This window comes from Parasteatoda tepidariorum, chromosome 2 (assembly GCF_982258835.1).
Source record: "Parasteatoda tepidariorum strain Cologne lab strain chromosome 2, Ptep-v5.0, whole genome shotgun sequence".
Lineage (NCBI taxonomy): Eukaryota > Metazoa > Arthropoda > Arachnida > Araneae > Theridiidae > Parasteatoda > Parasteatoda tepidariorum.
In genome coordinates, this window is record NC_141756.1 from 30,882,885 (window position 1) to 30,906,579 (window position 23,695).

The 23,695-nt window shown below is 30.3% G+C and overlaps 1 protein-coding gene across 1 annotated transcript in view; it reads left to right on the forward strand.

Moving 5' to 3' along the window:
• The first annotated feature begins 5,317 nt into the window (after positions 1-5,317).
• LOC107440882 (uncharacterized) overlaps positions 5,318-23,695 on the forward strand; it is a 134,061-nt gene continuing 115,683 nt past the window's right edge. The window contains exon 1 of the mRNA XM_043050953.3: positions 5,318-5,465. Within this exon, the coding sequence (XP_042906887.1) occupies positions 5,452-5,465 (14 nt within the window). The 5' untranslated portion in view covers positions 5,318-5,451. The remainder of the gene's footprint in view (positions 5,466-23,695) is intronic.

A 23,695-nucleotide genomic window follows, 5' to 3' on the forward strand; every position in this document is an offset into this window, starting at 1 on the left:
AAAAATTACGAAAGAAAGCACTTAAAATTGAACAAATTGGAAGCAGAAAAAAGTTGTTAAGTTCAAAAATTAAAATCACCTTTTCAGAACGTCAAATTTCAACTTTTTTTTGCAAGAAGTTTAACAGTTCAAAATGCGTTTATACCAAAATGGACACACCTCAAAATGTGTGCTTAAGAAAATGGATGCAACTTTAAACACATGTTTAAGAATATGGACTCCACCAAAAATGCAGCTTATCAGCTTGCAACCTAAATTTTACAACTAAATGAGGAATTATGTGCTTACTAGGGCTGTTGTAAGAAAGAAAGGTTCAAATTTCTTTGACGCCCCTTATTAGGTACCATTTAATGTAAAACTAATATTCTGGAAGTTTCAGCACAAAAATTAAATTTAGACTCTGCCAACAAGCATCAAAATTTGAAAATAATCATGATTTTTCTCAAAAAAAGGAAATCTTCCTCTCGGAAATTTTCCGAGAGTTATTGTAACAAAAAACATGCCTTATTTTTCAGATTGTGCTTTCAACTAAAACTTTTATTGTTAAAGCTTTTTTTCAAATGAACAGATTAAAGAATCTAAGATGTTTTTCCTAGTTTTACCTGAAAAGAAAATTGATTTTTTAAGGTACGAGGAAAATTGCACACAATTGGTCACTATCCTAAAATTGTTAAAGCAAGATGAGCATAAAATGTCCAATTGAAAGAAAAAACATATTTATGAAAAAATTGGCATTGTTATTAAATCGCTATAATTTATGTCAATCGCTATTGCTTTTCTTCATTATACAAAATTAGTGTGCTTGGGTTTCTTAGACTTCCATTTACAAAAGCGAAAATACATTGGAAAATCAATTTAATCTGTTTTTATTCACTTTTTTCTGACAATCTCTAATATTTTTGTTATATCGATTTCGTAATAAATTTCGTAATAAATTTTCGTAACTATTTTTCTTGAGATGTTTTACAGTTGTTAACAGAATTTATGCATTTTTTTTCTTTTCAATTCTCCTTAAAATATTGATTTTACTGGGAGGATTGTCAAAAAAGTGTGTGTTTCATCGATTTGTTTTACAAACAGGTTTCAAGTATATAAGATAGATGAAGTTAAAAACTAGTCCAATTTTATATTCTACAACCACCTGTTCGGATTTTATAGCAAAAATTGTGCTATGTTTTGAGAATGGCATGTTTTTTTTTTTTTTTTCCTTCCAAATTTTGAAGACTACTAGTGGGCAGGATCTAAATATTATTTTATTGAGCTGAAATTTTTCTAACATTAGTTTCATACCTAATGGTACCTTTTTAGGAAGTGCTGTGAAAGATTCAATATAAAAAAAAAAAAATTCCCGTGTTAATAAAAACCACTTTAGTGCTTACGTTTCCTTACTTATTTAAACACTACATTGTAAAAAATAAAAAAAATTCAGGAATGTTTCTGAATATATGGAACAGCTATGGTGCATGTAGTTTTCAAAAACGTTTCTAAATATTTCGGAAACTTCCTTCTGTAATATTTTAAAACACTTTTCAGTATTTCAGAAATATTTTTGATCATTTCTTACAAATTTCGAATTTTTTTCCATATTTTGAAGCGTTTGTTAATTGTATTTCAGAAACTTCTTGTGGGGTTTGGCTTCTTATAGTCTCAACCCGTCGTCTATCAAAAGATACTTCAAGCGTGTAAACATGTGTTATGTACTAGTGTGTTTTGTAATAGTGGTAGCTATGCTGCACTCTAAACCAGGATCAGCGTCAATGCGATTCAATTTCCTACTTTTGAAAATAAAAGAAATATTTCGCAATTGATTGGAAAACATGATATTAAATAAAGTTCTCTGAGATTTTCGAAAACATTTTTGTGCGAGTCAAAATTAGTTTCTGAAATTTTTTTGCAACGTTTCAGCATAATCATTTCATGACAATACAATATCTTCGTATTCAGAACTCTAGGACATAATGTAAGTTTCTAAACTCTGAAACTTCAACCACGTAAATTTGCTACCACTATTTTAAATTTATAGTTGTCGTGGCAACCTTGCAAAATCAACTGTTGACTTTTAGAGTTATTTGAAATAAAGACTAATTTAATAAAATTTATGCAAATGGACAATATTTCGTATTTTTTTTATTCATTAGCTAAAAAAGAACAATACTTGTGAAAGAAGTTTAAAATACGGAATCAAATGTCATGTCTATTTTTGTTAGCACGCATTTTGAGCTGTGTGCAGATATAAAAACTCACAGACGAGTTAATAATTTAGAACTTTTTTAATCTTATTCCATTGTATAGGGGTGGCTGTATTCCGAGGTTACTTTGGAATTCCGGGTTTTTCGTATTATCCTTCCTGGTCTAAAAATTAGTAGCAGGGCTTATGATTTTTCTGGGAAAATCGCCATTGTTTGTCGGACTTTCGCTAATCAAAACTTATAATCCAACGAAATTTTCGAGGAATTTAAAATTCAAATTTTTAAACTTTTACTTATTCCCGCTAACGAGATGCTTACATACGCGTGATTTTTCCGCCATTGGGCAGAAATCCGCCAATATGATTCTTTTAATTTGTGGATTTTCGCCAATTGAAATATTTAGGACTGCGTCGGAATCCGCTAATATCGCGATTCTTAATCATCCTGTGCTATTCGTATTCGCATGATTTACATATCCAATATCGCGATTTGTATTTAGGCATTTTCTAAGTCCAATATTGCGATTTTTATTGACGCGTTTGTAATATCAAACAACCATCGTAAAAATAAGAAAATCATCGATTTTCTTATTTTTACGTTATTTAAAAGCTACACATTGTGATTCGTATTTACGTGTTTTTAAAATCCAATATGATTCATATTCACACGATTTTAAAATCCAATGTCGCGCTTCATATTCACGCGATTTTAAAAATTCAACATCGCGATTCTTGTAACAACCTAAGAGTTTCCTTAAATTAGTTACCATAAAAGTGTTATATTCTTCATTGGTAGGTTATTTAATTATAAATCATATTTTTTAAAAAAATATGTTAAATACGAAACTTGTATGACATATATATTGATATCGATTTTATGCACATAAAATTTTCACTGTGTTTCACCTTGTGTCACAATCACTCCTTGTACCCCCAGTACATTTGTTTGCACACTATCGTAGTTTTACTATATATAGTATTTGTGCAGCAAAACAAAATGCAAAGTTGAACACCTAAAACAGCCGTGTCTCTTATGGTTTTTTAATATAGAGCGGTAGAAACATTGGATGAAAAAAAGAAATGTGCAACCAAAATAAAATTACCGTTCAACATGCAAACAAATCACGATACATTAATACGAATCACATAATAAGAAATTATCGAGACACTCGCGCACTATTAGAAATCTCTCGGGAAAAAATGGTTAAATAACAATTTATTTAATTGCTATTTTACCATATTCAAACAAAACAGTCAAATTACTGCAAATAAGATGGTATTCGAAATGTTAACTGTAAGAAAACCCGTTTATTAACTGTTTTCACCTAATACGGTTGAACAACCAGAATTTTATCCCACCAACTGAACTAACCTAATGAAACCACTTAGTTCCTCGCAAATGGGTACATAATAAAGTCGAGAGGGCTAATCTGTCCGTCTCGTGACCGACAGAATTGGGGTTCGAGTACCAGTGTTGATAAAACAATATTTCCTCCATTCATTCAACTTATGAGGAGTTTGTAGTGTCCTGCACTCCCCAATTTGTTATCCTGAACTATTAGAATACGATATTCTCATTCACGCGTAGAGTTCCATAAAGCTACTAAACTATCTCCAATGCCCAGTTACATTTCTTTTTCATAGTTTCAAAACTATGCTAGTTGTGAATTGTCAAAAAACCGTATAGTTTATCTGTATTCATGGTTTTTTTACCATATTAGTTGTAAACTGTTTCAAAACTGTTAAAGTAAAAAATGTTCTTTATAGTTAACTTTGCGGTTAATTGGGTGGACAGACTGCTGCCAGTTATTTTACCATAATTTCAGAGTGAAATTCTAAGAGTGCATTTATCATCTGATATTAACCTATTTGTGTCTAACGTTTTTTTAAAAAAAAGATTCCATTTTTTTTTCAAAAAGTAGAGGGGAAATGGTAGCTCCAGTGTTTAATTAATGGGATTTATTTTGCAGAAACAAAATTTTTCCGTCTACTATAATATATTAATAATATAAGTATTTATATTTGATCTGAAGTCAAAGCAGAGTGCTTTTTAAAAGCAATCAGTTGTAGGTAATGGAAGGTATAAACATCTATGTATTACCACTTCTTTCACATAGTTATTTTTCCTATGTAATCCATTTTCTGTAGCTGAGCATTTACGGGTTAATATTTGAAGGACATCAAGAATCGCTAAACTCTCTTTTCTTTGCGCGGTGAAGTCGCAAAGAGATTGAGACCACACATAGCAGTTGTTATTAAAATGAGATACTCATTTTTTAGGAATTTTCGAAACTTTATCATAGGTACCCCTAATCATTTTACATGGCACCACTGGTTGTCACGACACACGCTGGGAATACCTGATCTTGAACTGTAAAATTTAATATGGTATTCGACATTTTTGCTTAGTTTACTGGTAAATAGCTTAATATAGTTTTTGACTTTTCACCGCGAGAAAAACTCTCGCATCTAGCCTTACTTGGAAATAAGCAAAATTTGGTCAAAAAACCATTTCATTTCTGGTTGTTTTCGGGACAAGTAAAATATATATACAATTTCGTAGAAAAACGCAATCCTGAATATTTTTTCTACTCCTAAAACAAGCTAGACACGAAATAATTTCACTACCAAAGAGAGGGTACCACTTTCCTGGGAAAGATTCCTTACAAAATTTTCCCACTGACGGTAGGTCAATATCTCTTCTTGCTTTTTCGACCTGCTGTCTGCAAGTAGTGACTAATACTTATTGTGATTTTGCATGTAACTTTCCTGACAAGAACTAAAAAGTTGTAATGAAAATTGGCAATATCTGTGATGTGTTTAAACTAATGAAATTTTAAAATTGAGTTTCGAAGTCGTAAGTTTGAATACGCAGTTAAATTAGATTTTGTTGGCGCATTGTTTCATTTCCTGTTGCTCATCGGTATGAAGGATAAAAAAATAAGAATAAAATATTCCAAACCACCCTTCCTGGGGGTCTGCAATCGAATTCTTTCCGAGAAGCATTTCTCTTCCTCTCTGTCTACCACTAGTAAATAAAAAAATTAAAAAAGTGGAATGCCGAGCGTACCGGAGGAAAAAATGCGTTAGAAAGTTCTGGGCTTCGAACCAACTTTTCTATTTCAAGTCTGTTTCTTTCACCCTCTGTTCTTCTGAATGAAATGAGACAGACAAGACTGAATTAAAGGTGTCGTAAGGTGTGTGCGTGCCGCGATATATCATATGGATATTCATGATTTCTACTTACGACTGGTAAAGCAACCATGAAAATTAATAAGTAAGTTCCTTATTGTATTTAACCCTCTAACACAAAACATTTGATAACTATTTCCCTCACAAAATAGAACTTTAGAATAGATCCAGCCGCCAATCTCAAAAACAATCTGGCAATGTATGGGGGGATGTACAAATTGCTTTGTATTGTTGATCAATTTTTTTTTAATTACAAAAGTATGGATAAAAGTTGTAATAGCAAGAAATTTGAATTCGTCATCAGATACCATCATAAAGTATCTGCTTCTTATGGCCAAAGCTTAGAAATGTATGCTGTTTGGGATGATGTTTTAAATTTAAGTTACATTTCTATAAAATATTTCGACAAAATTAAATCATTGTAACATCGATATTTTTAAATGCCGTTTTTCTTATTGGGAATGAAATAACAATTGCTCTGATAACAGTAAATAAAAATATTTAAAATATCTTAAGCATCTTAAAGCTTCATCAAATGAATAATGACTTTTACAAACACGACCTTTGTGCTTTTAAAAAAAGAGAATGGTATGTGACGTTTCAAATGTATAATAAAATATCAAAGCCAAAATTTTTCGACAACATTTAATAAATAAAAAAAATGTTTCCAAAAGTGGAAGAGTTGGTAACTTAATTAGCCGTTAATGCGAAATTGACCATAAGCTTAAAAAATTTATCTTATTTGATGATGAACGGATCCTGCATAAAAATACGCTATAGTTGTGGGAGGCAATAGGGGTTATTTCCAGACAAATGTTAGATATTTTTATTCGTGAGGTAATGGCTTTGTTTTTGTCTCAAATTATCATGCTATGAAATGAAGATCTATCATCAAAATTTTATTAAGAATCGGAATCGATGATAAAACAAAAATCCATCTTCCAACCTGAAATCTCTCAAGTGGAGAAAACTTAATTCTTTGAATGGCGTGCAATTGCGTCTCAGTTACTTATGTCATTCCTCTATCAAAAAATGCCAACGCAACAAAGATGGAAGTGAAAAGGGTGGTAGAGAAAATATTGATATATCAATTTGTTTATGGGCGGAATATTCTTTGACTTATTCTATTCTCCACCGTTTGTTTCAAAACAAAATTTTAACAAGTTCAGAGAGATTAGCTCTTTACAACTAGATGTAATTTGAAAGTCGTATTTATTCTCGCACAAAAAAGCTGAAAACGTTAAAAGTGGTGAAAGGTATTTTGCTATGAGAATGATACTGCGTAATAAAAGATTACCCGTGTCTACTAGAATACATATATAATTTTAAAATTCATGTTTATGCTTGTTGTGAAAATTTTAAAAATAAAATGGTATTAAAAAATTTTGAAGAAAATTTATTAATTGCACATAAGCTCCAAGTTCATATAACCTATAATATAAAATGAAAGTTCAAAGGAAATAGATAAAAAAGAGGAAAAAATAAAGTTTAAAGAGAAGATTAAAAATAAAAATTAATAAAACAGAATAAAAAATTCAAAAATGAATTAAAGTTAGGTAATAAAACAATGAGAGGACATATTCTCGTCATTATCTCACATGATTATATCCGCCAAAAAAAAAAAGTACTTTCTAATATTGAATCAATTTAGCCAAAGCAAAATATATCAATAGAATAGTGGCAGAAGCACCAAAGAAAAATTACCTTGTTGCCTGTTTCTTTGTGTTGGCTAGAAAACTGAATTTGCACAAAGTAGATTCGATGATTTTGATTTTTTATTTTCTCGTTTAAATATTTTTTTCTTTTTTATTTCGTTTCTTGTTTTCTCTGATCCTTACCCTTATAGCCTCCACTATGCATACAAGATTATTTTATATTCCTTCATATAATTTTTCATTATCAGTAGTTGTGGTAGTCACTAATGTATAAAGCCCTTCAAAAACTGAAAAAAGCGATTTTATTACTTCATTGCTTAAAAATTTTATTGAAATGGAAAAACCCGTTTTTATGTTATCAGGAAATTATAATTCGTTTTTAAATCATTTTAATTTTTAATCATTTCTATAAAATAATTCGTTATGAGGTAAGATAATAATGGACAGCTTTTTTCATTTCAGTTAATTGAAATTTATTTATTTTTTAAAATTACTGTAAATTAGTGCGAAAAATGATAAATTTTAATTTGTAGCAGTTTTTTTTTTACATATTGTTGTATATAATATTTGCGTATTTGTTAACATTTTGCTCATGAAACGAAATCCATTTAAGTCAAATAATTTTTCGCGATATACGTTACTCAAAACATTGATTGAATCTAATTTTTTACGATTTTTCACGGTATATAAATACAACTACCAACGAGGTTAAATTCAATTCACTTTTTACACAGGCAAACGCTTTGTAAAGGCAAACAATCAGAAATAATAATCATAAAATACTACTATAAGTTATGAAATCGTGCTAATTGTTGTGTAATATATTGAACTCTGTGTCTAACGAGAATGAAGCATGAAATAATTTGAACAAAATATTAAAAATAAATATATAAAATAAAAGAGGGGGACAAAGTAGCCAATAAGCAAGAGTTGTTATTCTGAAGTTAACTATTACTACTTTAAGGTTATTTAGACTTTATAACTGTAAATAAATACATTACACATTTTTACCAGAAGCACACTTTATGACACATTCTTTTTACTATTATTTCCTATTTTACAGACCAAAGTTTTATAAAAATCGCGAAAAGATTGACCGAACGGCTTATAGCGTAATACATATGATACAGTTTCACCAACTTGGAGAAATATTGATGAGGAATGCCCGTACGTGATAAAAATGCAGATAAATTTCTGAATATAAATAAAAGATACAACACATTCAACTGTTTAAATAAAAATGACGAATGAATCGTGCTGCGAGTGTTAAATTTCAAGGTTTGAAAGAACCACGGAACGTTCGTAAAATGTTTCATTTCTTAATGGAATCTGTAAAATATAGCAATAGTTGGGTGATTCCTTGAATATCCTGCTTTTTGGAGCGTTAAAATATGCTTTTTATATTTTATTTCCCCCTCTATGGCTGATAGTTGGCTAAATACATCCCATTTATTCATGAAACATCCAAAAGATGTTTTGCAATTTTACGTAATAGTTTTAACTAATTTATTGAAATTGGACAGAAGAGTTATAAATATTTACCATTAGAAAGTACTTTAAAAAAATCTGCTGCTTACATTTTCATTACTTAATTTTTTTCATACTCGCAAGTTTTTACTCAAAGAATAATTTTTTGAAAACGTATTGAAGCGAAAACTGAAAAATAAATAAATTTTGCCATTGCAACGCATGACATAATTGTGCAATTAATCATTTTTATATATGATTATGTGAATTTATAAATAGGATTAAGCCGACCGGCCTGTGTAGGGGTCAGGGAACTATCCTTGCATCAGAAAGGTTCTGGGTTTAAATCCCGGGCAAGGCATGGATGTTCTTTCCTTCTCTGTACTATCTGTTCTCACTGTGGGAGCGACGTTGGCCCACCTAATATGGTGCCCTTGAAAGAGAGGCCAACAAAACAGCCCTGTATATGCTTGAATTGACGGATGTTAACACAGGTGGGCATTGGGAATATATATATATATATATATATATATATATATATATATATATATATATATATATATATATATATATATATATATATATATATATATATATATATATATATATATATATATATATGTATATATATTTATTTATATCAGGGCTCGAAAAAACTCAGAAATTTTACCCGTCACCGAGGACGACATGTCCAACAATATACCCGAGTACCCGTCCTCATTTTAAACTAACCCGTAGCTTCTAAATAAATAAAAACATAATTTTCTCCCATTTATTACAAGTATTTATATAAATTGCACAATGAATTAGTAGTTACTAGGATTACAAATACTAGGATTACATTATACAGTAATAAGAGAAATACTAGGTTACTATTAGTAACCTAGTATTTATTTTATGAAATAATTTAAATGACAAAAGTCAAGTTATCTGGAATGTCAATTTATCCGCGGGTACTTCGTTTTTTTAAATGAATCAAATATGACGTTTGCCAGTTCCACAATCAAGCCAATGATTTATAGAGACTTCTGCACAGAAATCTGAAAGGGGTTTTGCATTTAAGTAGATGTTTATAATTGCGTTTAACGCTTCTTGTTTAAGACCAGTACGTAATGTGTTTTTTTGTAAGTTCATTGCTGAAAAGCCCCTTTTAACCGCTACAGTACTCCCAGACAGAGGAAACATCAATTCCATCATACGCAGTATGTTGTTGTATTTCTAGATTAGGGTCATTTTAGAAGTGAGGCACTAGACCAGGGGTGGCGAACCTTTATACACCAACGTGCCAATTTTTCTAGAAATTTGTTTAATGAGGTCATAGATGCGCCGTCAAATAATTTTGACTTCGTGATTATTGGGAAAATAATCTCAACTCAAAACTCTTTATTTGCATTGGAAAAAATACATTTTGCCATGACTTAAAACAACTTAAAGTAACATTAGTGTGACTTCTGTTGCTGCAGATTAGATGACAAATAACTTATATTTGGTTGTAAGATGTTAATTTAAGCAAGACTGTTATTTTTTTTGCTAGTTATTTATTGTTAACTTGTTTTTTATGGTTATTAATTGTTTTAGCATTAATTGTTAATTTTTTTATTAATAATTGTTTATAATTTTGTTTTAGTGAATTTTAATTTAATTGCTACATATGCTTCATAGAGTAATAACATTTGTGTAATAACAATTCATAGTGTAAAAAACAACTGTGAGCGGTGGCGTGCCCAAAATATTGAGTCTCGTGCCATAAATAGCACGCGTGCCATTGGTTCGCCATCCCTGCACTAGACTCTTGTAAGACAACAAAAATTGAAAATGTATCGCGAACATTAACGGGAAAATGGACGTCCGCGCGGACGTCAGATTCGAGAAATTCGTCGTCCGTGGGGAATTTTTGACCGCCGAGGACGGGCGGTTTTTCGAGCCCTGATATATATATATATATATATATATATATATATATATATATATATATATATATATATATATATATATATATATATATATATATATATATATATATATATATATATATATATATATATATATATATATATATATATATATATATATATATATATATATATATATATATATATATATATATATATATATATATATATATATATATAGGTTCAATTTATTAATGTGCAGTGTTGGTTAAAATCATTTTATTTTAAATTAAACTTAGAAATTCAAGAATGGTATTAAAGAAAAGGGTATATTTTTCTCTTGCTTTAAGTAGTATAAGAATAAAGTCATCCGGAGAATACGAAATTGGATATCTGCAATAGAGATGATGTTGTCGTAGGGTAAATCGTGGCATTTGTCGATTCAGAAGCAAATCAGGTTCGAAACATACGCGTGAGTATAAACGTACGTCCAGATACCCAATAAAATCTGATTTAAATCACATGGTTAGGCGTAATTACTTCACCTTTTCTCGAACTGCAAGTACCCGATTGGTAGCTCTGTGTTAAACTATTCGTTAGTTGTCTTTATTTATTTACAGTTTTAATACATACATGGTGTAAAAAATTTTAGAAACGGTAGCCTTCATGACCATTGTATTTTGGTACTTGTGTTGGGTTGTATATGTGTTTATGATAATGGGTTCGTGTTGTAATCAATTGATAGGGGTTTGAACATTTATGTGGAACTTTACTTTAGCTTAGTTGTTTGGTTTACAGCTGATTTTCTATAGTCCGAAAATGTTTTAATGTGATTTGTAATGTGTTTAAAGACTTCGTCCTTTTCCTTTTACTGGAAATCTTTCTATAGACTATATAAAAAAGAAATGTTAAGTTTTATATTTTACCATTCGATTTACAACTATTGTGACCACAACTATATGCCAACATTTTAATTAATTATTTAAGTGTATCATGATAATAACACAGTAAAAATTTTAAAAGCTGGTGAATTAACGAATTTAGCATAGTTTCCTTACACTTTAAACATTGGTTGGAGTTAGGACTTCCAATTTGGCATCTACTGCTATATATTCGCCATTAAAAATTTGTAGTAAAATGCTTTTTATGATTTTGAAATCATATGTAGTTTTTTCCCCTCTTTTTCTGTGACATGAAAATAAATTCTTCACGTATACTAAATGTAAACATTCTACTCTTTTTCTATTTAGAATAAGAGCAATTTAACAACATGAAAAAACTGAAAAATATTGCTCACAGTGTTTAAAATTGATGTATGAGGTTTACATTTATCAAGGAATGATGATTAAAAATTTATCACAATTACGAAATTCATTTTGCAAACGTATAATCAATAATTACCGATTTTAAAGCTTCCGCGTCAACATAAACATATTTTGACACAGTTACAGTTATTCTAAAGATTGGTCCGGAAAAAAAAATAACCTACATATTTTTATCTCCCCGTTTCTGACTTTCTGTTTAGTCGCTGAAGTTTATTTATGCGACCACCAAGAGAGAGAAAAATGTGATGTTTCTGCCCTGGATTAGTTAAAGTGTAAGCTTTTATCTCGCTTTAAGAACAAACAATATCTGTAATGAAAAGAAAAAGAAACATGGCGTCCCTCAAATATGTAAGAACGAAGGATAAGGCGTTCTATCTTTCTGATTAGAAAGAGTATGTTGGGGAGCCAAAAAGAGAATACTCAAAGTGAGTGGAACATACCTTGTTGTTGCGTAATAGGTATTTTTAAAGCAGATTATCACGAACTACTGACACATATTCTGAAGTCAGATTTGTGTTGGATATGGACCAAAAAATGAACCATCACGAATACTTCTAAACTGTTGTAAATAGGTATAGAACAATGAATAATGTCGAATTAAGGGAAAGACCCCAACATGAGTGGCTTAACATCAATTACGAAAGATGTCAAATTATCAAACAACAAAGACTATACGTTGTATTTTGCTAACAGGCTTCACCCTTCGCTTGTCCTTGCCAATCCTCAGGATTGCTACAAAACCATTTTTATGCCTTAGCGATACATAGATTGTTTTGTCAATATTAAAAGTTAATAAATTTGCACCACCTTAAGGACCGCTAGTCTGAAAAGTCGATCCGTCCATGGAAGATCCACGGCTCATATCTTTATATTTTAAGTGGTAGCAAAATATATGGTTTCTAATTATTTCTTAAATTTATATTTGAAATGATTTTGATCATCACTGAATATAAATAAATTAAACATATATATAAAAGTATGGTATTCCTATGATGATGCGTTTGAACTCTTACAAACAAAAAATTTATTTTTGCAAGTGACTGTAATATAGTTTTAACATTACTAACACGTAGGACAATCATCCTCGAAAAGATTAAAAGTTTGCAGGTATGCGTGGAATTTCAGCGCTGTTTGTACCTAGAAAAAAGAAAACCTAAATTATAAAAGCCATTTAATAACTAGATTTGTTAAACCTGGACTATTACTAAGTGGTGTGTATTATATTACTGAGTGTGTAAGATAAGTTTTTATTGCACTCCAATGAACACAAATTTGGTTCTGAATAGTTAGTTTCCAATTTTATTGGGAAAAAAATTAAAACCTAATAACTTTCCTTGGTTACCATTGCAACTTTTTCTTTTAAGATTTTATTTTATTTTTTGTTATTAAGTTTAACCCTTTCGCGACGACTGTCACAAATACGTGTCAATCAGGGTAAAAAGATAAAACTGATAATCAAAGTAATTCTTTAGCCGTTTGTTTGTAGGCGTGGTTATAATTGTTTGATTTATTTAATTCACCATTACTTAGTTCAAAATAAAATTATTTTGTAATACTTTGAACTATCATTGATTATATGTATGATTAAACTACCAGCAGTTAAAGTAAAAGCAAAGTAAGTCTGTCAAATTAGCAACGCCTACATTTAAGTTACCGTTTTTTATTTATTTACATCCTGATTCTGATTTTGTACGAATGCTTTTATGAATCATCTGTCCCCAAAAGGTTAACGAGTGTATAAAAACTTGAGATTGTTTAATATTTGTGTGAGAAAAGGGTAAAATTTCGTATTCACTTTCTTTAATTGCATATGTTGACTAGACACAGTTTTACAGAAAGCTTAATCTAAAAGTAAATACAACTTATATTTTGATTAATAATTTTAAAATAATTAATAAGTCAGAAACCATTAGCATTAAATTTCTTAAATATACGGCAATATTACTATACAACAACTAATATCATTTTAAAAAATATTTAAGTATTAACGAAATATTAAGTATAGAAATTTCACATTTCAAAGACTTTTGATATTTCGTATATCAGTTGACTACAGAAGGTTAATTATGTTTATCATAAAATGTTTCGTAATAAGCTCAATAGAATAATAAAATCACCACTCTTAGTTTTAAGTTTTTAAATTGAAATAATAAAGAGATTTTGCATATGATTTATCATTCGGTAGCCATTACGCTAACCTTGTTTTCCTCCAATTAGGCTATATTACTGTTTGTTGGGAACTTTTTAGGCATGTTCTGTGACGCTCAAATGGAATTAGAGAACAATCATAATCTAAAACGTGATAATAACTGTATACTTGCAAGTAACGCTCGCATTTGTCGATTCGGAAACCAATCAGGTTTTCATACTCACGCGTTGACGTCGCTTACAAGTGTCCAATAAAATATAGTTTAAATCACGTACTTATGTGTAAATACTTCACTTTTCACGAGTTTCAAGTACTTAACACGTTCCCGCCGGGGTGACCCACCGTTGGGTCACGCTAGATTGTCTCATCGGGCGGCGCACTGAGAATATAATACTAACAAGAACAAAAGATGGATAAATATTACAGGCAAATACCGTTAAATAAAGGGTAAAAAAATATTTTACAGGTAAAAAAGACTTTTACAGCTTTCGCTAATTTTATGCTGATGACAACCAAAGAGATTTGGATTTCTTTTGTACAACAAAAAACTTTACCGTGTGATTTTCTTGCCAATGAAAAGTAGTTTTAGACTATTATGTTTTATTTATTTATTTATTATTTTTTTTATGTAGACCTATGCTATAAGGGATATTTATTCCTTGAAATATCGGTAATATTTTTTGAACTTTTCTGATTATTCAAATAATAAATTTTTGCAGGGGGAAAAAATCACCATTTCATTTCGCGTTTTTTGAAAGTTTTTCGAAAACATTTTCTGGAATATTTATTTATGTCATATTTCTTGCGTTTCATTTCATAATTGATGGAATAAAAACTATACTTTTTAATGTTTAAGTACTGAATAATGAAAAGGATATTATTTATTACGATTTACATTATAATAATGCTTCCCGATGATTTTTCCAAGTCAAGTAAATGTCATTGTATTTTGATGGAATGCTTTTTGTTTAAGCCAAGGTTACTCTGATGAAAATGACGGTGTAAGTTTTTTTTTCCGATAGAGAAAGGATATTCATCTACTCTATAATATTCTGCAAGGCTTAATTGAATTACATGAATGAATTTCCCTTGAGGTTCACATCCTTTTAACGTAAATAAGTCGTTTTGACGGAATGACAGTCATTAAATACATATGAATAGCATCAATTAAATGATTCCAGAAAGAAAGAAAAAAACTTATTAGGTATTGTGGGGAAAAAATGGGTAGATTTAGGCAAAATATTTTAACTTAATGAAGTAAACAGTAAGGGACTTATTTCGAATTTTTCTATCTGAAAATCCTAATTATAATAAGATATTTTTCAAATGCAAACTGTTGTCGCCTCATCCACTTTACTGTAACGGAAAAATAAAAACCTCGTAATTCTTGGATTTTTTCCGACTCTGCCGAGCAGTAGACAATTTACGTAGTATTTAACACGTTCACGCCGAGTTGATCCACCGGTGGGTCACGCTAGATTGTCTCATCTTGGCAGCGCACCGGAGTAAAAACTGGTAACAATAAATTTCATTTTTTAGTTTTTTTCCGGAAATAATAAAAATCCATAACTACCAATTGTTTTTAACGGATGCAATTTTTATATTGAATTGGTTCTTCGCCGTGATAAATTTCCTTACAGTGAATCGTTATTGTTGAGAATAGATTAACTCCTCCCGAATATTATCTAATATTGAAATAGTTCTTCTACCAGTATTTTCTCTATTCCCGGCGTGAACGTGTTAAGTAGTAGCTTTTATTCTGTGAGTTTTGGAACTTAATGTGAATTATTAACATGTTCTGGTAGTGAAAATATCGTGTTTAACTCATAAATTGATGAAAAATATCCTTATTCTTCAACCACTTCCAATTTTATAAGAGGAGGGTAAGAAGTTTGTATCGACTAAATGTATATGAGTATATGCAGAGATGATAGCTTGCTCCTCTTAGTGAAAATTTTTTTTTTAGTTGTAGAAAAATTTATGTTTTTACGTATCATTAATTATTATGTATGTTAAGTGAATCTGACTTGCAAAGTTTTTAGCCACCACTACTTCGAATCAAATCGGTGGCGTATGAGGAACATATGAAACTCAGCACAATTCTTTCAAAAAATATGCTGAAATTAAGTTTAAAATTACTTACGAAAAATCAACATAGAATAATTTACCACACAAGATTACGAACAAATCTGTCCTTTAATTTCAAAATGATTAATATTGGGTTGACAACTAAATTTCCGCCATTTATTTTTATGTTTTAAAAATTTAAAGTATGGGAGCATTCTACAAGCATTTCTTGTATGGAAGCATTTTCTCTACCAGTTTTCTTGAAGTTTCTCATGAATTTCCTTGCAAAAGTTGATTTCATCTCTCTTCATCGAACTCAACTGAATTGTTAAGACTAAAGACATGGATTATCCAGTTTTCAGGGCTTTAGCTAAAACGAAATGCGTCTTTGAGGTTAGAGATCCTATTCTTAAACTTGCCATACCAATGATTCAGCTATGGAACCCTCTCCATACACAACCCAAATGTCAAGAGCAGCTTTTGCAGCTATATATAGAGCAGCTTTTGCTTCAGAAACTTGATTTTAAGCAAAAAGAAGGTGTCGAAAATTCTCATTTTCTCAACTTGTCATTCGATATTAGTGTTCTAAAAATTAATATTAATTCATTATAACAGAAACTCTTTAGATATCAGTGGAACAAAACATCGTTTTTTGAATGATTGAAAAATTTTTGTTAAAAACATATGATGGCATGCGATATGTCAAAATTAATAAATAAAAAAATAAATAAAAAAAAGGCCGTTTTTATTGCTAAATCCTTTTTTCTTTTTTGCTCCTTTCTTATGTTTAAAAGAATTTCTTTTTCTGCTACGTGCCATTTTAATTTGAATAAAAATGATTCCTTGTACGTTTCGTATTCATATTTAAAGATGCACATATTTTGCTCATACAACATAAATGTTAATTATGAAATAATGTTTCCACTACTATTCACCATTTGAAAAAAAAAATTGTCATCCTTCCATTGATAACATCGGACGATAAGATTGGAAAGCGATTGCTTAAAATCGCTTAGTGGATAATAAAACGATAATTAAGGGAAGTTATACTGTTTTATTCTCCTATGATCGTCAAATCGAGGCAGAATTTTACAAATATATATATATTTAATACAGCTTGCTTAACTGCTATTTCACATATGACGTTGTCCCATTTCATCATTAAGGAGAAAAAATTGTTCCTTAATGTCAAAATTTCCTTCTTGTATTTAAGGTTGTCAACGTAATAAATCGTCTGCAGGTGACGTCATGAATGGTTTAACTCAACTTGTTGTCCAGAATTGACCAATCTACTGTAATTAATGTCAACTTCAAATGAATGCTTGATTATCATTTATTCCAGTTTTCTTTTTTGTTTTCTTCACAGCAACATAATTGGAATTTTCACACCCTTGTAATTGATCTTTTTTTTTTTGAGTAATAAAAAAGAAAAAGAGAAAAATTTCAGCTATTTTTTCCTACTATCGATGAATTAACCAAATTTGCTTTATTTCCAAACAGTATAAGGGTTCTTCATTAACTGCGTAGTTTATACGTAACTCTATGGGATAGTAGAATCAACATCACATATAGATAAATTCAGTATTATCCGGCCCTGTCAAGATCGAATGATAACAAAATTTGATATACATATTTTAATTTAAAGCTGGCACATCAAATATGTAGTACGAGGTTCAAATGAATAAATTAAAACATTTTAAATTTATTTCACACTCATTTAGCACGTTGTCTTTTAAAAATTGTATGTTTCAAATTAAAGTAAAAAATAATACATTAAATTTTTTAAAAAAAAACGCATTTTAAATATAGGAATTTTGGATTACAACATGATTTAAACTAGATTACGATAGTGATTAAATTAATAATTTAAACTGAATACTGCAAGTATAAAAACCGAAAAATTGCTTATGAAAGAAATTTTTTATTAATTATGATTTTTATTAATTATGATTATTCCACATAAATAGTAATTGAAAAATAATTATGACACGAAAAATTTCTCACGAATAAATTGTTTAAATTTTGACTATCACTGCGACAAAGAATGATTGAGAAAAAAAAACCGAAGTAAAAGTTCAACTAAGTTGCTAATAATCAGATAATGCCTAGCAAAAAGTGGTTAGTTTATATGAAAAACACTCACATGAAAACAGTGATAGTACGTATTTGTTTATAAAAAATAAATAATAAGTTTTTTTTTATCTACAACGTTAGCTTTAAAATAGCACCATGCTAAGGGTTCAGATCTAAATTTAAATATTTACTAGAAAAAATATTATGGTGCACAAAACTGTCCTGTTTCTGAGAAATAAATAATAATCAACTACTTATAATAACGAAATACTTATGTTACCACTCTTTTCTTTTTTTAAGGAAAGAAACTACTTTTTAACCCCTTGGGGACGGGTGATTCAGAAAAGCATTCGTACAAAATCAGAATCAAGTTGCAATTAAATAAAAAACGGTAACTTAAATGTAGTCGTTACTAATTTGACAGACTTACTTTGCTTTTATTTTAATTATTGTTAGTTTAATCATATATATAATCAATGTTAATTCAAAGTATAACTAAATAGTTTTATTTTGAACAAAGTAATGGTGAATTAAATAAATCAAAAAATTATAACTCCGCCCACAAATAAACTGCTAAAGAAATACTTTGATTACCAGTTTTATCTTCTTACCCTGATTGATACGGTTTTTAGCTGTCACGTATTTGTGACAGTCGGCGCGAAAGGGTTAAGGAACTACGCTTAACTTTTTTAAGAAAAGGAATAATCTTGTTTATTTACACATAATTAAAAATGTTATCTGCACAATAATGCTTGGAGAAAAAAATTACAATTTTTTAAAGTTTTGGGCACGAATAATGTCTGAAACGTACGCTACATGAAATTTTAAAATTTATGATTTGAAACACAAGTAAATTTTTTTTAATCAAAAGTATTTTGTATAAGTTTTTTTTCTTTTCAATTTTGTGAAAATTTAAATAATTTTATTTCTATCTGTTTAAATATTCATTACATAAAGTGAGTACAAAACTATTCTTCTTAAATATAAGCCTTTTGTGTCACTTTTTTAAAGAAATGTTTTAAAAATTCAAATGCGTTCCTATTAAAACACACACATTTTTCGAAACATTTGATTAGAGATTTATTCTAAAACCTATGCGAGACTAGATTTTTAAATTTTGAAATTATCTTTAAAAACTTGTTTAAAAAGATAATTTTTTAATTGGGTTATTTTAATTATGTACTTTAATTTCATTTCTCTTTAGTTTTTTTATTTATTTTTTCAAAATTGGTTCAATTAGTCAACTTTATAGCTAATACACACACACGAAAAATCATGTTAAAAGTAAACTACTTCTGCTACAAAGAAATGCACTTGTTGTTTATGCTTATTATGAAAGAAATAAAAAGAATTCAGAAATAAAAATGTAGAGCATAAATATATATAGGGCAAAACGTCCAGAGCTGGCAGAATTTGAAATTATCTTTAAAAAATTGTTAAAAAAGAAACTTTTTTTTAATTAGATTATTTTAATTATGTACTTTAACTTCATTTCTCCTTAGTTTTTTCATTTTTTTCTCTTCAAATTGGTACATTAAGTCAATTTTATAGCAAATTCACGCAAATAAAATCATGTAAAAAGTCAACTGTTTCCGTTGCAAAGAAAATACACTTGTTGTTTATGCTTATAGCTCATTACTTTAGAGGTAATGAAAAGAATTTACAAATAAAAATGTAGAACATAAATAAATATAGGGCAAAACGTCCAGAGCTGGCAACATTTCTTCACACATTGCACTTCTCCTTCCATTAACAACATTGTCCAAGGATCTCTGATGATTGTTATTGTGCTTTAAATATATAAAAAAAAAAGTGCCTTAATCACCATGGACAATTTTCAAGGCTCATAGTTGATTTCAACGTCTTTTTGAATTGAGGGGTTTAAAAAAAAAAAAACTCCCGAGATTTTTCAGCACATGTGTTTGCAAGGCTGTGGAAGAAAGAGTTAACCTAAAATTCACAGGATTACTGCAACTAAATTTAGCCTCAACATTGAGATGGGGTGGTGATAACGAGAAAGAACATTAAGCGTTGTCAACTTAAGAATGCTTATCCTCCCAATGCCTTTCGCATTTAAATATTTGGAATGGAAACAACATGGTATTGATACTTTTAAAAACATGATTTGGTATTTTTACATATATTATTTGTATTACATTTATAAAATGAACTGTGCGCAAAATAAAAAACCGAACACTATTGACCGCCTTATTTGAAGTAATGGTTTGACCTTATCAAAACTTTTGTAGAGACATTGTTGTAGATAACCCATTTCTCGTCTCAAAGTGATGATGGGCTTCAAAATTGAATAATTTTCTTGACGTTTGAGAAGCAAATCAAGCTCAGTTTTTTGCCAGTAAAAAAACAAAACTTTTGAGCGCGTGGAATCATGCCAGAATGTTGGCAAAATGTATCGGACCAGAATAGACAATAAATGATTCAATAAAATTCTCTATAATTCATATTCATCAAACAAAACAAAACAAAAACTACGAAATTACTTTTCTGAACAACTTAATTTAAATAATAGCACTTAAAACATTTTTTGCTAATCGTCACCTGATCGCTCTTTTTTCATCGAAAATGCACCCCATTTGCAGTTTATTTTAATAAATAAGAGATTGTTATGAATATTTCCATAATATTTCAGAATCTACTTGATTTTACACTTGTTTCTTGAAATGTTTCGTCGCTCTAAAAATTAAGCTTGTTTACTATATTTTTAGAAATGCTTCAAAAGAAATGCCCTTCAATAACATAAAATTTTTTTAATAAATTTACAATTTTCAATTTTTTTAAAAAGTGGCCACTGTTGAAAATGTTTTAACTGACCGCTGGCCAGTAGCAATATTACTTAATTTTGTCCTATAATAAAAAGATAAAAAGTTCTCCTATATTTTCTTACAAACACAAAAAATCCGTTATTTTTTTTTTCAAAAAAAAATTGCACGTTTGCCTATTTTTTTTCTTATTATAATCACCAAATCAGCCAATGTCTTATTTTTAACCACAGTGGCAGTTTTTATATGCTCATGTCATATCAGCTTCCTGCCATGTTCCGACCTCATCTTTCACCTCGCCATGCAACTGAATCACTTTTTGGGCAAAAGTATCATACTATTAGGAAACAGGCGGTAATCACTGAGAGCTAATTTCATTCTATGAACCGTGTGGGTGATGATGTTTCGTTAAAACCTAATTTTCTAAACACCTACCACTCTCGCCTTAAAAAAAAAACTGTACTATAACGTTACATTCAATTATTCATATTAATATATTATGACAGAAATAACTGTCTAACTATCTTTTGGTAAAAAAATCTTAATTATATAACACGATGATCTATCATTTTTTCTCCTTTTAACCATTAAACTCTCCAAGAACTCTGATCTAAATAAGTTAATTTTGGATGCTGTATCATTGTCCGATTTTGACATTCAAGGCCTTCGTTAACCTCTTTGGGACGGGCGAGTCATATGCATTCTCAGGGTGTTGATTAATCAGGGTAAAAAAAATAAAACTGATAGCCAAACTATTTTTATAGCTCCTTATTTGTGGGTGGGGTAATAATAATTTGCTTTATTTAATTCACCACTACTTAGCTCAAATTAAAAATTGTATAGCTACACTTTTAACACGCAGGGATCGGGTGTGTTAGATTTAAAGTGAAAGCAAAAATAAGTCTGTCAAATTTTTTCTTAATGGCAGGCCCTTGGAACTACTGTCCATTGGCCTCTGAAAGTGCCAGAACTGCTACCCTCTTCTCGTTACCCAGTGGGCACCTGTGGCGAAGCCACGGCGGTGGATCAGCGTCGCCCACGTCACACAACCACAAACCCGTTTATAGGGCGGGTCACATTCACACAATCCCACACAAAGGATAAAGGACATAGAACACAAAGAGAGAGAAAGAAACATCCATGTCCAGAGTGGGATTCGAACCCGCAGCTACTGGCACCACAGTCGGGCACGCTAACCGCTCGACCACCTGGTAGGCAGTCTGTCAAATTAGCTATGCCCAAACTTAAGCTACCGCTTTTTATTTTTTACTATCCTGATTCTGAATCCGTACGAATGCATTTATGACTCGCCCGTCCCGAAAAGGTTAAAGGGGAATATTTTAACGATAAAATGAGAATTAAACTATCAACACGTGATTTTATTTGAGATGATGATTTTTGTTGACGTTGAAAAGCATTGAACTCAATTACAGTTTTCCTCGACAATTTTTTTCTTGTTGTCATCGTGTCAGGGACCTTTTCTTGGTTGTCTTCCAGATTTCTAAAGAAAACACCTGAAAAACACATTCACGGTTGGTAAATAAAAAAAGGGGGGGGGGGCGCATTTGTTTGTTTTTTACTTGCTTCCTCGCCTTGTTGTCGGAATAGGTGTTGCTCTTGGATTAGTTTCAAAAAAATATTTAGAGACACTCCGCGTATGTCTCGTGAATTGTGACAGCAACATTTCCTGATTTTTCTGACACCTCGTTTCTTATGAGTGTTCAAAAATTTGGAATGAAAGTAATATGTTTGTTGCTGAGCCTTAATCTTCCGAGAGGTAACATCAAATTATGAATCTGATTGAAAGAAATTATCCATGTTCTGCATGTACACTATCTACCTATAAGTATTTGGATACCCGGAGGTGGAACTAGAATCTGGAGATGTTTCTCTGGTATGGTAGTGATAGGAGTCACTCAGTTAAGACAAAGCTGCCACCTTTCTACTCTTTTTGGAAAAAATTTTTCTTGCTGTAGATGAACTTATAATTTAATGAATGACTCATTTTTTTGTAAATTTGAAGTTGTTTTCCACACCACTTCATGTGAATGAGGTCATATGAAACTTCATTTTGTTTCATCTCTTTCGCAGCCACCCCATAGACTGATGAACTCAAGCTGTTTTTTATTTTAAATTTCTGCAATAATACATGACGTATGGGATATGGGCCTTCTGCGCGGCCCAGGTGACCAATTTTTGTAAATAAAGTAAGTCCAGCTTTTTCGGTGTGAGGCTTTTGAAATGTTGGTCAAATTACGAATTATTCTGAAAGCTTTAGTTTTTTAAGTGTCTACCACTCTATAAAATATTTTCGAAAAGCGAAGAATTTGGCTGCCCTGATCAAAGATGTTGTCTGGGACTCTTGATTCCTGTTCATGGTAAACTCAACGTCGACACTTGCTACATTATTATGAATGACAATGCATTTGACCCATGGATGGTAATTGGCTATACCCATGTTTCTTCCAAACCGATAACATTAGCCATCATATTGCAAAGCATACCATGAATTGACACGGTGACAATGGGATTGATGGAATGGACTGGCCTGCCCAGTACTCAGACCTTAACCCTAATGAACACTGAGACGAAAAGGTGCAACAACCGTCTAAAATTAGTGAAAGAACTTTTATGCCTTCTCCAAGTTATGTGGATGAAAATATCAATAGCCGTCATACGCAAACTTAAAGAAAGTTTGATCCCAGAGGAATAAATTTGAAATTGTCTTTTGTAGACGTTCTACCAAGTAATGAATATGAATAAATTCTGTTTTTCGTTTTTATAAGGGTTCTTCAAATCCTTATTGGTAGAGAGATAGTAAAACCAAACAATTGTCGAAAAGTATTTTTTAAAATTGTTCTTTATACTAAGAAAATTAAATTAAGTTTGAGTGTCTTAAATCTCCGA